Source organism: Chrysochloris asiatica, unplaced genomic scaffold (assembly GCF_000296735.1).
Source record: "Chrysochloris asiatica unplaced genomic scaffold, ChrAsi1.0 scaffold00022, whole genome shotgun sequence".
Classification (NCBI taxonomy): Eukaryota; Metazoa; Chordata; class Mammalia; order Afrosoricida; family Chrysochloridae; genus Chrysochloris; species Chrysochloris asiatica.
The window spans coordinates 26,761,040-26,778,010 of NW_006408540.1; the positions used below are offsets into that span (position 1 = coordinate 26,761,040).

The 16,971-nt window shown below is 40.9% G+C and overlaps 1 protein-coding gene across 1 annotated transcript in view; it reads right to left on the reverse strand.

The window, feature by feature from the left end:
• Positions 1–16,971, reverse strand: part of RCBTB1 (regulator of chromosome condensation (RCC1) and BTB (POZ) domain containing protein 1) — a 29,994-nt gene that overhangs the window by 8,056 nt on the left and 4,967 nt on the right. Inside the window, exons 3-8 of the mRNA XM_006837648.1 lie at positions 14,081–14,247; positions 11,259–11,417; positions 9,407–9,514; positions 8,741–8,883; positions 7,231–7,421; positions 3,816–3,942 (exon numbers count right to left, since the gene is read on the reverse strand). Coding sequence (XP_006837712.1) covers positions 3,816–3,942; positions 7,231–7,421; positions 8,741–8,883; positions 9,407–9,514; positions 11,259–11,417; positions 14,081–14,247 — 895 coding nt within the window. The remainder of the gene's footprint in view (positions 1–3,815; positions 3,943–7,230; positions 7,422–8,740; positions 8,884–9,406; positions 9,515–11,258; positions 11,418–14,080; positions 14,248–16,971) is intronic.

Sequence of the window (16,971 nt, forward strand, 5' to 3'; positions counted from 1 at the left end):
ATCTCCTTTCACCAGATCCATCTAGACAAGATGAAAACTATTCAGTGGGTATTCTATCGTCCCCAACACACTCTGAAACTAAACTCTCTCTTAAAAACTTGTAGGCCTGTCACTTTGTGCCCTTATAGTCCCCCCCCCACCCCCACCCCATTTTAGGTAGCAAATGTCTGAGGTGCCCATCCCTAACAACTTTGTGTACAGAGGAGAATAGGTTTGATCCTTGATGTGAAGACTCCTTCCCTCAGGTATTTTTGAGCTACTACATCCATAAGTATAGGTCAAGTTCAAATTGTAGCAATTTACACTTGTTTCCTTTATCAAATTTCTTTATCTTCCTCTAGTCAAGTTCTGATTATCAAGCCAGTCAAGCTAGGTCAAATGGGTACTATCTGCAAGTTTAGGTGTTCTTGGTGAGTTTTCCCTCATTTCATATTAGCAGGATGCTTCACTCTCAGCTCTAACCCTCCATAGCTAGGTTCTATGGGCTCAGGAGTCCCCAAGTCTCACTACACTTTGGACCAACCAGTCCTTCTTCTTCTCTCTCTCATCTCATCAATGGGAGTCTATGGAACATGACTGAACTCAACCCACATCTTCATTGCTACCTTTCCCCCATTTCCACTTACAAGTAGACCTACACAGTTGCCAGTAAGCTTATGTGCCTACTCGTGTATTCCATTTGATTGTCATTCTTGGAGGGGGGTTTAATCAGCATATTCTTGAATATGTTTTAAAGGTTCACTGAACTGAACTACATTAAACTCATTATTGTTCTATTGCCTTATTAATGACTCATCTTCAAAACAGTCATCTATTTTATTTCTTTGCTTTGCCCTGTTTGTTCCCTTAGCTCTTCTCTCAAGCCTGTTATTAGAATAATCACATATTTCAAGAATAACTAACTACATGTTCAATAGACTCCTGTGAACTTGGATTGAGACCTGGTTGGCTAGCAGTATGACAAGACCTTGGGACTCCTGGGCCCAGAGACAGTGACATAGCTACAGAGGGCTACAGTGGAGAGTGAAGTGTCCAGCTGACATGAAGTTAGGGGAAATGCACAAGAATACCCATACTTGCAGAAAGTACCCACTTGACCTTGCTTCAATGGCTGGATGATCAGAACTTGACTAGAAGAAAAAAGAATAGGAAAAAAAGAGTAGTTTGCTACAATTTGATGAACTTGACCTATACTTATGGATGTAGTAGCTCAAAAGAGGGAACAAATCTCTACAGCAAGGATCATTCCCACCCCTTGGTACACAAGAGTTGACAGGGATGTGCAACTTAGACATTGGCTACCAAAAAGGGGGGAAGGGCTACAAAGGCAAGAAGTGACTGGCTTACAAGCTTTCAAGAGGGAGCCTAGTTTCAGAGGGAGCAGGGGAAGGTAGAATCTCCACTGAATGGCTTCCAATCTGTTGGGACTGGGCTGATGAAAGGAGATGGGGATAAGACTCTTGTGGTACAATAGTGAATAATTGCTATCAGAACTGACTGTAAGGGTTGGAAATGTAAAGGTAGATGTTTTGTAACAAAAGGAGGGGAGTGATTAATTTTGCAGTCCAGGAGTGGAGGTCCCTAGGGCCATCAAGTGAGAAGAGTGGAGTGCGGAACTCTACCCAGAGAAGCAGTGACGCCAGAAATAGAGGAAGAGATGATGAAGTGGACAGATGAAGTGGCTGGGGACTCTGGACTCAGGGAGAGAGAGAGGCTGTGTGCTGACGGCCAGGGGGCAGGCCTATTAGGTGTACCCTTTGGTTGTTTGATGATGCATGGAGGGGACTGTAATCATTGCAATGAAACAAAATACGATAGGATGAATGTAAAGCTTTCTCCCATGTAAACTATCACATAATCCACAATAAAAACTTAAAAAAAAGAATAACTAACTAGGTCTGTTTGTATTGTATTTATACATGTAAGTCCATTGCATAAAGAAATGATTTCTGAATATGGATTTTGTGGGGGGAAGCCCTGGGTTACACAAATGGTTAAGTGCTCAACTATTAGTCAAAAGGTGGTGATCAGACCCAAGCCAAAGGACACTGATTTAGCCACTGGGGGCTAGAGTTAAGAGTGAAGTAGACACCTGGCCTGAAGTGGGAGGATCAGATAGCATCCCTTTGACATATCTTGGATGGCTTGTTAACCAGAACTCAATCAGATGATGATAAAGAAGTTTGATACAGGCAGCAATCTTAAATTGCTATAACTCGATGAATTGGATTTGTGCGTGTGGATGAAGATGCCCAAAATTCCAACCATTATGATCAAGCTTGTCTCCTAGGCACACTAGGTTGATAGGGACAGGCAACTTAGACTTCAGCTATCAAAATTGGGGGGCTATAAAGGCACAGAGTGACTGGCTTACAAGTTTTCATGAAGGCGGTTAGGGTCGGAACAAGGAGGATAAAATAGGATTCCCACTGAATAGTTTTCCTCTTGACCAGATGGGTCAGGTGATGATGGGGATAGGATTTTATGATTCAACTGTAAGTAACTGTTATCAGGACTAATGGTGATTATCATAACTGTAAATGTAGAAGAGGTGTAACCAAACGGGGGAAGCAGTTAATATGTCATTTCAGGAACAGAGGATTCTAGGACCATCAAGAGGGAAGAGCATGAGAGGAGCTAGTCAAAGTAAAACCTATTGTTGCTAGTGTCAATGAGTTAGTTCTGACTCTAACAACCATGTATAGGGTTTCCAAGGAGCAGATAGTGGGTTTGAACCTCCAACCTTGTGGTTATCAGTCCAGTGATTATTCTACAGTGCCACACCAGGATTATAAGAGTGAAAATGGGAACCAGAGATAGTGATTTGCAACAAGACAAAAAGTCCACCATAAAATAAAAAGACGGAATAATATAGTTACAGAACTTCTGAATGAAAAGGAAATCAAGTATATTTCAAGAAAAATAAATACAAATAAACCTAACTGTAACCCAAAACTAGACCAAGCCTTACTCATAGACCTAGACCAATCCTCATTCTTAACACTAATCCTAGTCCTAACTATAACCCTTACACTATATCAAGTCTTAGGTTTATCTTAAACCTAGCCGTAGTCCTAATCCTAAATCCTTATGCTGCATTCCAAAATAAATAAATCAGAAAGAAAGCAACACACACACACACACAAAAAAAACTAATTTAAAAAAAAACACACCATATATATGTACAGACATATGTTGTTAAGAGTTGTTGAGCTGGTTCTGATGCACAGCGACCCTGTCTGTATTTGGCTTCCAAGGAGTGGCAAGTAATCCTGAACCGCTGACCATATGGTTCAAACCGACCTTGCAGTCTAGCACATTAACCTGCAGTGCCATGCCAGGACTCAGTATGTATGCATAAACAGTATGTTTCTATATTATATTTTCCTATAAAGTGTGCGAGCATGTTTACACACACATACACGCACAATTCTTGAATAACAACTGTGGAATAACTAGTATTCTTAAAAGCAACTGAATGATACTATCTGAAAAAATAGTAAGTGTGAAAATTCTCTCTGCTGCCATAGCTATCAGTCTCCATTTTGTATACATAAAAAGAAACAAAGATGGCAAAAAGAAAGCAAAATTATTTATGTCCCTAAACTTATGCAAAGGAGCCCTGGTGGCACAGTAGCTGTGTGCCTGGCTGTGAACTAAAAGGCCAACAATTCAAACCCACCAGCCACTCCCCTGGACAAAGATGTGGCAGTCTGCCCCTGTAAAAATTCTAGCCCTGGACATTTCTACTCTGTCCTGTGGAGTTCCTATCAGCTGGGATCAACTTTATTTTTTGGAAGGACATGTCAAAGTACCTGATTTTTAGAACAGCTTTATGGACATGAATATATTTCCCATCAATTCGAAACTTCAGATCAGCAGTTTCTGGACTATCAAATTCTTGCTTTAGTGACTCCGCAACAGTTAAGAAATCTTCATGCTCTGCAGATAACAAACACTATTAACACAGAAAGCTGAAAACACAAACAGAAAACTTGAAAATCTTCAAAAACATAATTGTTAGCAAGCTAGATATATCCATTAGCTTTCTTTCAAGAACTCATGCCTTATTTGACATACCAATTTCAAAGTGTTAATACTGTAAGAACGCTGAGTTTATAAAAGACCAAAAATTTACAATGTGAATATTTGGAAAAGCTAAATACCTTCATGGAATCTTGGTGTGGTGTTGTAGGATAAGCACTAGACTGCTAACCATAAAGTCAGTGGTCTGAATTCACCAACCACTCTTCGGAAACCCTACATAGGGTTGTTATGAGTCGGAATTGACTCAATAGCTCTTAACAACAAATACCTTCATATTGTTGTTTAAGTACCACAGAGTTGGTTCAGTTTCATAGACTCTGCATAGGGTTTCTAAGGAGTGGCTAGTGGGTTTGAACCTCCAACCATGTGGTTAACATCCCAGTACTTATTCTACACAGAGCTACACCATGACTCCAAGTTAGATGTTAGAGATTTATATCTAAAAAAGAGAAAGAAAAAGTTACAGGTAGTCCATGATGATACAATTACTGTCTCAAAACTTGAGTGGTTCCCTGTAAGTCTAAGAATTCATACATTTCATTGACTAAACACAAAGAATATCTTTCCTCTGCTTTAAGGCAGTTTCAAGATTGGTATCATCAACAACACTAGTTCCAAGAAATAAACTCATTAAAGTGGCAATGCTATGCAGGCACACTCTTTCTTGTTGTTGTTGTTGTTGTTGTTAAGTGCCATCGAGTCAATTCCAACCCACAGCAACCCTGCATAGGATTTCAAGGCTGTAAATCTTTACAGGAGCAGAAAGATTCATCTTTCTCCTGTGGAACAGCTGGTAGTCTTGAACTGCTGACCTTGAGGTTAGCAGAGCAACTTGTAAGGTAACAAGAAACACCATCCTAAAGTATCTGGGATCTAAACATGTCTCTTAAATGTAAAAATCAATGCACAAACAATAATCTTTGTATACTATCTAAAACAGGGCAAATTTACTTAGTTACAATGTATACTCAAACAGAATAGTTTTATAAAAACATGCAACCACATTATCAATAAAGAGACTGCTGCTACAACTATATGTAAGTAGAACTGAGTTATTACAAAGAAAAGTGAGGCACTTATACAAATTCATGGGACACTTTCTTGTGCTTTATACATATGAAAGAAGGAAATAAGTAGAAGTTGGCAAATGGGGAAATTTTCAGAGATTCTCCCTGGACACTGACCAAAGCTGCCGTGGACACAGGAAATATGTTTCGACTGTCCACAAGATGATGGCAACTTCATCAAAGGACTAAGCTTTCCAAGAAGTGTGGGCAGAACCTGGGTTTCTCAGTATCCCAGCGCTATGGGAGCAACTTTTAAGAAGAGGGATAATTACTAGCGTATGGGGGAAAGCTTCACAAATGAGCTTCTCCGAGAGCTTTACTATCAGAATCTCCCAAGGAGATACCATTGGTCCAGCCTCCACCCAAACGCCACCGCCAGCTATGGAGGAGTGGTTAACACTTCTCAGAAGTCAGGTTTTCCCTGGCTCTGCAGCCAGGAGCACCAATGAAAAAAATTGAACTAAGGTGGGGAATTGACTGGGCATATGACTGCTAACCCACCCACACCAAAGGAGCTCTCATCAGTGCCTCACCTTTAGCAGTTAGTCGTATTGAAACAACCCTTTTTCAGGGGTGTGAATTCATCATATGATTTCTTCCTACCACTTAGCTGAGATCATAAACTGAGAGAAAAATAAAACCACTGACTTTTGGTGGGTAGAAAGGAAAGAAGTTATCTAGAAGACACATTCAGCAACCTTATTTTCCCAAACTTAACATTAAAAAATGTTCAGACATATTTGTTCTGAAAAGGATGCATTTTAATAAACCTAGGGAAATCCCTTACAAGGAGGCCCAGCAATGTGGCACCTGAAGATCTGAAGGGGTGGACAGCCATGCTTTGGCCCTGCATGCCATACATACATTAGATCATGACTAGATCAGTGCAGGCCCCACTTACTGAAGTAAATGGTTTAAATCACAGAATTTACGGTTAAAGAAAAAAAGAAAAGATTGTAATGAAAAAACCTGGCAAAAACGAATCTTAAGGAAAGGTTCAATCAATTTCACGTTAAATTGAGTAGCAGCTTCCCTCTTCCTAAAATGCCCCTCCCTCCACAATCACAGAGACTGGCCCTCTGCTGATGGGACAGCTCCCGCTGTCTGCCATACCAGAGTACGACCTTTCACTATCAGTTGCTAAGAGACACACACACTTTGGCTGTCAAGAACTTTATTAATTTTTCAAGCTCTAGGCACCTATCATAACCCATTTAACCCTCTGAACAATTTAGAAGAATCACCTGGTTAATGGCTACCTAGTTTCAAAATATCTTAATATATTTCAGTCAATAAATGGATTTTTTGTTGTTGTTGTTGTTGCGGTGGAACAATTTATTGTGGCTTCGGAGAAACTTTACAAAGCAAATTCATTTTCCGCTGACTCATTTACCTACATTCTGTTTCATGACATTAGTTGCAAACCCCTCAATGCAACAGTACTCTTCCCATTTCGTCATCGGTTCCCTGTCTCCATTTGTATTTCCTTCCAGCCTTCTGAATTACTATTTTTGATCAGTTTCTGCCCCTTTGGTCCCACATGGTTGATTGTTTGAAGCAGCATGTTTCTCATGAGTACTATTTTTCCACTTTATAGACCTTTGTATTGTTTAGCCAAAAAGTGATCTCCATGAGTGAGCTCAGTTCTAGGTTTGAAGGTCCATATGAAGTTCTACCATATGGACTATTAATGAAGACAATATTAAGAAAAAATGCAGTTCACCCCTGAATTCTGCTACCTTTAAAATATCTCTTTTTTGATGCCCTTCCAAAATAAAAGTACTTGAGATTGGTTGACAGAGAAAGAGGCAGGTTTTCTAGTCACCTTAAACATTCTCAAGTCTCTCACTTTTTTTCAAGTAAATTTTTATCAGTATTACACTGATCTATGCAGTAAGTTCAACTAAGTATAGCATAAGAACTTAGGAGGGAGGAAAATAATAAGCCCATAAAAATATTTCATAATATATAAATTATATAAAATATAATTTGGGGAAAGGTATTAAAATTGAGAATAAAACATTCTAGAGCTTAAAAAAGCCACTACCAGCAAATAACACAGGAAAACGTGATAGCCTTATTAACTCTAGGTGGAAGTAGTCCCTAGCTTCCTTACCTACAGAGAGAAGGCGCCATGAGACAGCAGGCGTGGCAAAGCAGGCGAAGACATCGTCTGTGCAGGAGAAGTGGGTGAGGTGAGGCAGAGTGACCGACTGGCCGCGACACTGGCCCCACATGTACACATGCCCGCTCTGAGTCTTGGCAGCAGAGGTATGGGCAGAGTGGCAGGCTGCAATCTCTACAACCCTGTAAAGTTTTAAAAGAAATGCATGTCACTTCTTTACATAGAAGCCTACAGTACACCATACAATATAATCATACCATTCACACTTGGAACACTTCATAAAAAAGTTCCAAAGATATGAGCTGCCAAATGAAGCTGCCAAAACCAAAAGATCAGGAGAAGAGCTCTGGTTTTGTCCCTTCTAGACTGCCCACCTCTTAAAAAAACCTGATTTTGAGTTAGAGCATATGATACATGTTATGGAGGGGTCCCCGAAAAAAGGGAATAGAAACTACAGTTAACTAAGGAAGGTGTTATTATTGTGTGGTGTCGAGTAGTTTCCAACTCAAGAGACCCACATAGGGTTTCTGAGGCTGCAAATCTTTATGGGAGCAGAAAGCCTCATCTTTCTCCTATGGAGTGGTTGGTGGACTGGAACTCCTTACTTGAGGTTAGCAGTCTAATGCATAACCAACTACACCACACTGGCAAATGCCTAACAGTTCTGGAGGCTTCTTCTTATTGTTAGTTGCTATCAAGTTGGTCCCCCCAACTCATGACAACCCCATGCACAACAGACTCAATCATGATCAATAAAGTTTTCATTGATTGATTTTTCAAAAGTAGACAGTAACAAAAATTTCTGCCTCCAATATATCATTTGCTTATAAATACAACCAATTCCCTCAGCCTCTATGAGAACTCAGGAGAGCTCATTTAGATAATAACCCTGGGTCCAGGTGGTTATGGACTCTACACATTCCAGTCCAATGGACTTCAGGTCAAGCTGACTGTTTCTAAAGTATGCTTTTTAAGCCAGGTCTCAGAATCAGAAGCCAACACTCTAACCGTTAAACATCTATTCTAGTAATACACATTTAACACACATGAATCCACTCAACATTCAAACAGGCAGCGTTTTTCAAGAGCATATTTTATTTAATTAAAAGAAGCATTAGCTGCTTCAAAGGAAAATTCTACTACATTTTGAATTTCAACCTGGTCATATATGCTATTTTTGTAGGAGAAAGATGAGGCTTTCTGCTCCTCAGAAACCCTTTACAGGGTTGCTATGGGTTGGAACTAACTCAACGGCACTTAACAACATAGACCCTATTTTACTTCTCTAGTAAATGGACAATAAGTTCATAGGAATGATGCCAAAATACATTAATGCAATCAATCATAGCTGCTTCTTCTAGAAAGGGCATAAGAATCATCAACTTCAAGTTCATTCTGGTTGGTACTCAAACTCTTTGTTCAAAATAAGAAGTAGCACAGGTCCTATAAACATGACCACAGCACACATGTAGCCCAAAGACACGTCCCACAGTCCAGTTACCTTTCTTTCTCCACCATGATGTGTGCTGGGATTAGTAGGTTATTCTTACTGCCAGTTCCCAGCTGCCCATAGGTGTTAGCGCCCCAGGCAAAGAGCAAACCCTCATCTGTTAGTGCTAGAGTGTGTGCATAGCCGCAGACAATCTGCAAGTAAATATAAATAGTTACCATAGACAGGACAACAGAAAGGCCAGAAACTATCTATTTAAAACTACTGGGATAAGCTAGACTAAGAGGTTGGTTTGAAACACAGGTTGGTGGTTCAAACTCACCAGCTGCACCTTCAAAATCCTATATAGGGTCGCTATGAGTCAGAACTGACTCAATGACACTTAACAGCAGGAAGTCACCTTCTGCAGAATGCTGTTTCATCATAAGGTTTGGAATGACATTCTCTGGGACCTTAAATAAGCACTCAAAGCCTACCACTTAGCACTACTGTGTTTTCCATTCACTGAATTTACTTGTCAAGACTGCTGTGCAAGCACCAATGGTCTTTCCAACCAAGGGGCCACAGGGAAGACAGCATGCTAAATGTGCAAGGCAAAGGCACAAGGTAATAACTAAAAAAGATTTATTGAAAAGAAAGCACCCGATCTTTCTCCAATTTGAGTCAGAACAGCAAAGATAGATGGGGATCAGCTAGCCATGAGCCGGTCACACTTACCTGATGCACACACATGCTGTGTAAAGCTGCCACTCTCACGGGGGTCAGCTGATTGCCATTGTTCCCCAGGCCCAGCTGACCATTGCCATTGTAACCCCAGCCATACACCTCCGAGAGGAGAGAAAGGGAGGGAACAGGCTTTTAAATCTGCTCGTAAAAGGAGAAGATAAAAGGAGTCTAGCTCTTCAAATCAGATACTTTTTCTATTTCTGACACTCATTCTAGTCGAATGTGCTGCACAACTGATCTCTAAACAGAAAATATTTGAGGAACAAGAATGACAGACTTTGGCATCAATTCTTCTTACTCTGTAACTTATTATTGGGATAGATTTGGGCAAGTCATCACTCACTCCAATTTTACAAATAAGAAAGCTGAGGCTCACTAGCACTTAGTAAACCCCTACATATGTCAGGACACTGTAAAAAAGTATAAGAAATAAAAGTCTCTGGTCACAGTTTAACGGTAGAGATGGACACATACAAGTATTTTACAGCCAGGTGGCAAGTGTTATTCTACAGATCGCATTGACGCACTATAGGCACAGAAAGGAGAAAGGATTTGGCTTTTGTAAGACAGTTTAGGAAAGACTTTTCAGAAATTGAATAAAGAGTCTTGGTGTGGCACTGAGGGATAAAGCACTGGACCACAAGGTTGGTCTGAACCATGAGGTCGGTGGTTGAAACTCACCAGCTGCTCCTTGGAAACGTTATACAGGGTGTGTCACTATGAGTCAGAACTTACTCAACGGCACTGAACAACCACAAAAAAAGGAGTCTTGGTGTAGTGAAGCAGGATAAGCACTAGTTTGCAAGGTCGGTTTGAACCAAAAGGTCAGCGGTTCAAACTTACCAGCTGTTCCTTGGAAATCCTATACAGGGTGGCTATGAGTCGGAACCGACTTGAGACCGCTTAACAACAACAAAGGATGAATGATGGCAGAGGACACAGGATGTGTTAGAGGCAGGTTCAGATGACACATAGTGGACCAGGCTTTACACACCTGGGGCAGTAATGGGACAAAGTGTGAGAAAACATACTGCTGAAATGGACTGTGTCTGTACGGTTTCCACTGAAATGTTTCAAAACAGACATTAACATGAATACATTTTCATTTTTGAAAGATCGTGCTGGCCACAACATGAAGGATGACTGGAGTGAGTGAGCTGAGAGTCAAGGACATTACTCAGTGGAAAATGCGTCTATCCTCCACAAGTACTGACATGAGCAAATACTCCCTGAGGTCTTATGGTGGGAACAAACTAAAAGCAGAAGATGGGACGAAGAGAGAGAGAACAGACAGGGAGGCCATCACAGAGGGAGCTGTAATAGAAGGTGGAGACCTCTGCAGATCTGAGTGAGAGTGGGTCCATCTACTCTAAGCTCAGCACAGGTTTGACAGGAGGACTAGAGAGATTAGGAAAAGTCCTGACACAGACAGACAAAAGGTCTGACCAAACGGGATGGCACCAAGCACCATGTTGGTGTAGGGCAGACAGACAGACATAGGTTGGGGATTTGCAGGATCAAGCAGTAAGAGGGGAAAAGGTGACATGCAGTTTAGAGTACGAGAGACAGATTGTTAAAGACACTCTCATTCCATATCAGAAGTGAAACAGCCATAAACTAGCTGGACAGAACATTTGATGGCAGATAAACCTTGGGATATTAAAACTTGGTATTGAGACGCAAACGTGGTCTGGCTACCTGTCAGCAGTCAGCTATCAGTTAGCTATCAATGTAGCTATCCAAAACAAAAACCTACTCCTTAACTAGCCTACACACCTTATAAAGAAATGGGCATCTCACTGATGGGGTGGTGGGAGGGAAAGGGAATGGAGAGATGGCTCACCTCACCGTTGTCCAGGACAGCCATGGACGAGGTCTGGCCACAGGCAATGCCAACCACCCGCTTAATATGTAAACAGTTTGTAACTTTTCGAGGAGTTGGTTGATTTGCTGTGGATCCAGATCCCACCTGACCACAGTTGTTATAACCCCAAGCAAATACCTACACGAGAGATGGAAAATAGAAAAAGAAATCATATTAAGGGTGACAATTCTACCTCTAACACACAATTACAATCATCAAGCAAAAATAAACCCATTAAATGAGTACTTATTTAGTTCCTAGATGGTCCAGGTGGTTTGTAGTCAGCTGCTAATCTGAAAGTTGGTGGTTCACTAGAGCTAGGGGGCGTGGAGGAAGGCAGAATCTCCAGTGAGTACTATCCAATCTGTCTAGGCAGAGCTGATGAAATGAAAAGCAGAGGGGTCAATTGTGATATGATAGTGAATGACTGTTATCAGGATTGGTTGTGAGGGTTGATGGTGTAAAGGTGGGCGTTTTGTGGCAGGGAGGGGAGTGATTGACTCTCCAGTCTGGGAGCGGAGGTCTCTGGGACCGTCGACAGAGAGGGGCCGAGGGCGGGACCCTACCCAGAGAGGCGGCTGGGGACTTTGGATCCGGAGAGGGAGAGGGACAGGGACTATGTGCTGAAGAAAGGGGGGGGGGTAGGGGGAGTGTAGGGGGCGGGTTTGTAGGGTATACCTTTTGGTTGGTTGGTGATGCATGGAGGGGATTGGGAACATGGCAATGAAACGATATACGGTGGAATGAATGTGAAACTGAAGTTCTCTCATGTGGAGTATCATATAATTCACATGAAACATGAAAAAAAAAAGTAAGTTGGTGGTTCAATAAAAGACCTACCGATCAGTCAAAAAAAACCCTCTGAGGCCATTCTACTCTGCTACACATGGGGTCCACATGAGTCAGAACTGGCAACTTGTTTGGATGTTGTTGTTTTTTAAAAAATGAATAGTTAGGATATACCAAATGGTTCTAAACACTTTACACACATTAAGTGATTTCATCTTCATAGTAATCCTGTCAGGTGGCCCTGGGTAGCTACTATTATCATGTCCATTTTATAGACAGAAACTGGTAAGTGACTTGGCTGAGGTTCCACAATTGGTAAGTAGCAGAAGTAGAATTTGAGTCCAAAGCAGTCTGGCTGAGTGTTTAACCACGATGCTCTACGGCCTCTGTAATTACAGCCACTATGATTTTTTTATTCTAGCATCCTCAGTAGGAAATGAGGTATATACTATATGCTCCAAATATCAATTATAGTTCTGCGCTATAACATGGAACTCACAAACGAAGATGTCTGGGCAGTATTTTCTCTCAGTTCTCATTTGCTGTCTGTCTAGCAAGCAGCCACCATCCTTCTCTTAACTGAATCCCATGATAACTTCCTTCTCTCAACTGATTCCCATGTTAACTTTGGGCCTATTATCTGTGATTACCTGAAAAGCAAAATTCCTAAGGGAGAAGAACACAAACAGATCTCTAAACTAATTAAAAACAGCAACAAAAATGAAAAACAAAACAAAAGTAACTTCCAATTAATTAGCTACTGATCCTATCAAACAAGACTGTAAGGAATTAGAAGTTAAGGTGTAGAGCTCTGTCCTCCAGCTCTAGAAGTTTTAAGGACTCCTGTTTCACTTGTCAGCAGGAAGAGGCCCTCATAAGCTTCAACATTGTTTCTTTCCTCTGTCAGCACCTCCTCAGTTCAAATCTTGGAAGCAGCCTCAACAGCAAACAATAGCAAAACCCACAGTGAATACCTTAAGAGAATATGTACCACAGGTCCACAGAAAATAGCCTACAACACATCCTGAAAGTGTATTCACAGAAATGTCTAGTTTAACCATGAAAACTGTCAGCACCATTATTCACTTGAGGCTAAAGTAAACCAGAAAGCCAGCCTGTAAAACTTATCAACTTCTGTCTAATTTCAACAGTCTTTTGGCCCTTCTTCCCAAATATCTCAAGCTCCTTTGCAATGCAACTGCCATTTATTTGAAAATTGGGACTGATTTCACTAACCAAGACATGGATTAGCAAACACTGGATCCGGGCATCCAGCCAGTGTGCCCATCAAGGCTTCAGTCGGCATATCCCAGCCACAACACCTTGGGCAAGTCATTGAATCTCTGTGAGCTTCTTCCGTTTCCTCATCTGTAACCTGTCCTATTTAGTAAGAGCACTTGTAATACCACTGAAGAATTTTTAAACAGGGTAACGGTGTGATCTGGTTTGCATTAAAAAAAAAAAAAAAATCACAGAAATAAGATCGCACAGGTAGACTAATTAAAAAGCTCGGGGCAGGACTGTGGCAAAGTCCAGGCAGGATTTGACCAGACCTGATCTCAGGTACAGATGAAGAAGAACAGAATGATACAAGAGATTCAAAGGCAGAATTGACAGGATGAGTAACCTTTAAGTTAACTGTGAGATGCGGGGTGAGCATGTGGTATCAGTAACTAGAAGGTTGGTAAGGTTATGTTCCACCATGGAGAATTCATTACACTTGCTGAAAACAAAACAGACTTTTAGGGGTGGGGTCATAAAAAACAAAAGTACACAACACTGTCATAAACATCTGATCTGCCATCTTAGCAAAGAGCTTAAAACTCAACTGCTTTAAGACTGAATTCTAATGTCAACAAAGAGTGGTCCCGATCATATAATGTGGGTTGTGATAGAGAAAAGACTGTGTTTTTCTCACAATGTTTTTAGTTACATACACAGGGTTACCATGTTCACACTGTACCAAGCACAAATATGATCATTTTATTTTGTCTTTTTAAAAGGGCACTTACCTCTCCATCAGCTGCCAGAGCCATGGAATGGTGTGAGCCACAAGCTACTTCAACCACTTGTTTTATCAGGAGATTGGTACAGACTTGGATGGGAGCAATGCCTTGGTTGGTTGTCCCATTCCCAAGCTGGCTATATCCATTGTGGCCCCAGGCGTAAACAACTCCATCTACACAAAATGGCGACACAAAGAATCAGCTCCAATAGGAAATGGTAACTCTGTCCTGTCTGCCCAGAACTTTGCACAACTCATATTTCAATATTAATTTCTTTCACACTGCCCTCTCCTCTCTAAAATGTAAAAAGGGTAGGTATGGAGGGGTGAATGAGAGAAGAGGATAGACAGATATAAAACTTTTAATGAAAGGACTTCACTCTGACATTAGAAAGATCAGTTTGCAATCAGAAATTTAAGAGGGTAAGTCAAAAAGTATTGCTATTAGAGTTCCAGTTCATACATGCATGGGTTTATTCCAAACAAAGCAGGTTTAAACACAATCTCTGTAATCAGCAGATGGCTGACCCAATCAAAACAATGACTTCACAGGGGATCTGCTACACAAGTTTGAGGCAGAGAGATCAACATCAGCTGAGAAAGCTATGGTAAATAACTGTTCTATGGGATTTCAAAGGGATAACCTTGGTAGATTTTCTTGAAGGGCACAGGACGATTGCAGGGGCTTATTATACAGAACAGAAAACTGCATTGTTGAGCAAAAGACCAGAAAAGTTGCACCAAGGAATTTTTCCATCACAACAATGCACCTGCACATTCTTCAAGGGTAGCAAGAGCTGCCCTATGAGAATTTCCTTGGTAAATCTTATCCCATCCACCTTTCAGTCCTGATCCTGCCCTTTCAGAATTTTTTTTGGTCCCTAAATTCAAAGAACATTGAAAAGGTATACAATTTGAGTCCCTCAAGGATGTTAAAACTGCCATTTTGATGTGATAAAAACTGAATTCTTTATGAAATGGGTTGTTCTTGTGATTGTTAGTGCCATCGAGTCGGATATGACTCATAGCGACCCTGTATAGGGTTTCTGAGGAGCAACTGGTGGGTTTGAACTGTAAACCTTGTGGTCTGCAGTCCAGTGCTAATCCTACAGAAGTCCAGCAGTCCATTTGGGAAATGGGTGGAGATGGAAATGGGTAAAGAGAAACATTGCCTTTAGAAGTGTACTGACCTAGATGAAGGATATGATAGCAAACAACAGCTTCAAATTTTGTTTAATGAGATTTCTGATTCCAGAGCAATATTTTATTTATCCTGTATATATACAAAAATGGGACTTCTGAAACACTTGGATTCATCTCAATAGTTTTTGTTTCAAGTACCAAGCAAAAGGTAAGTTCAAAATTAATCTTTACCATCATTTTGTTGTTGTTAGGTACCACTGAGTTGGTTCCAACTCAAAGCAACCCTAGGCACAACAGAATGAAACCCTGCCTGGTCCTGAGCCATTCTCACAATTGTTGTTCTGTTTGAGCCCATTGTTGCTGCCACTGTGTCAATCTATCTCAAGGGAATTTTCCTCTTTTGTACCAATCCTCCATTTACCAAGCATCATGTACAAAGTATTATTGAAGCAGTCTCGTATCCTCATTTCTGAGAAGCATTCTGGCTGTACTTATTCCAAGACAGATTTCTTTGCTCTTCTGGCACCTTTCAATATTCTTTGCCAACATCATAATTCAAATGCATTAATTTGTCTATGTCTTCCTTATTCACTGTCTAACATTCACAAGCATTATGAGGTGACTGAAAATACATGGTCACCTTTGGTCAGGCCCACCTTAATCCTCAAACTGACATCTTTGCTCTTTACGTCTTTGAAGAGGTCTTTTATAGCAAATTTACCGAATGCAATATGTCGTTTGATTTCTTGACTGCTGCTTCCATGAACACTGATTATGGATCCAAGCAAAATAAAGTCTTTGACAACTTCACTCTTTTCTCCATTTATCATGATATAATTTATTGATCCAGTTGTGAGGCTATTCATTTTCTTTACATTGAGGTACAATCCATACTGAAAGTTGTAATCGTTGATCTTCATCAGTAAGTATTTCAAGTTCCCTACACTTTCCAGTAAGGAGTTCTGGTGTGGCGTTGTGGGTTAAAGCACTAGAATGCAAAGTCACTTTGAACCACAAAGTTGGTGGTTCAAGCTCACCAATTGTGCCTCAAAAACCCAATATAGGGTCACTATGGGTTGAAACCAACTCAGCACTAACAAGGCTTTCAGTAAACACGGCTGTGTCATAGGTTGTTAATGATTCTTCCTCCAATCCTATGCCATATTCTTCATATAATCTAAATTCTCAGATTATTTGTTCAGCATACAGACTGAATAAGTAGGTGAAAGGATACAACCTTGACACACACCTTTCCTGATTTAAAACCATCAAGATTCACATGACATCAGCAATAATATCCATTATTCCACATCCTCTTCTGACCTAGCTTGAATTTCTGGCAGCACTCTGTTGATGTACTGTTGTAGCTGTTTTCAAATTATCTTCAGCAAAAGTTTACTTGTATGTGATATTAATGATGAGCTTCTGTGTAGGGTGATGGAAAACATCTGGAAATGTATAGTGATGATGGCAGCACAACCTGGTTAATGTAACTAATGCCACGAACATGTACACTTAAAGGGGGTTAAAACTGCAACTTTTGTTGGTTTTATATATATATATATTCATGAAGGGCGGCAGTTAAACAATGTGCGAAAACTGCGCAGACCTGGTGGAGGTGTTAAATGAAACCCAGACCACGGAGCAGCGGGGTGAGAGGTGTCTGGAGACCAGGTCGATGGGGAGACACTGCCTAGCGGGAAGAGACTGCAGGGGCCGGCCAGGCTGTCCTACTTACCCTGGACACGAGAGCGC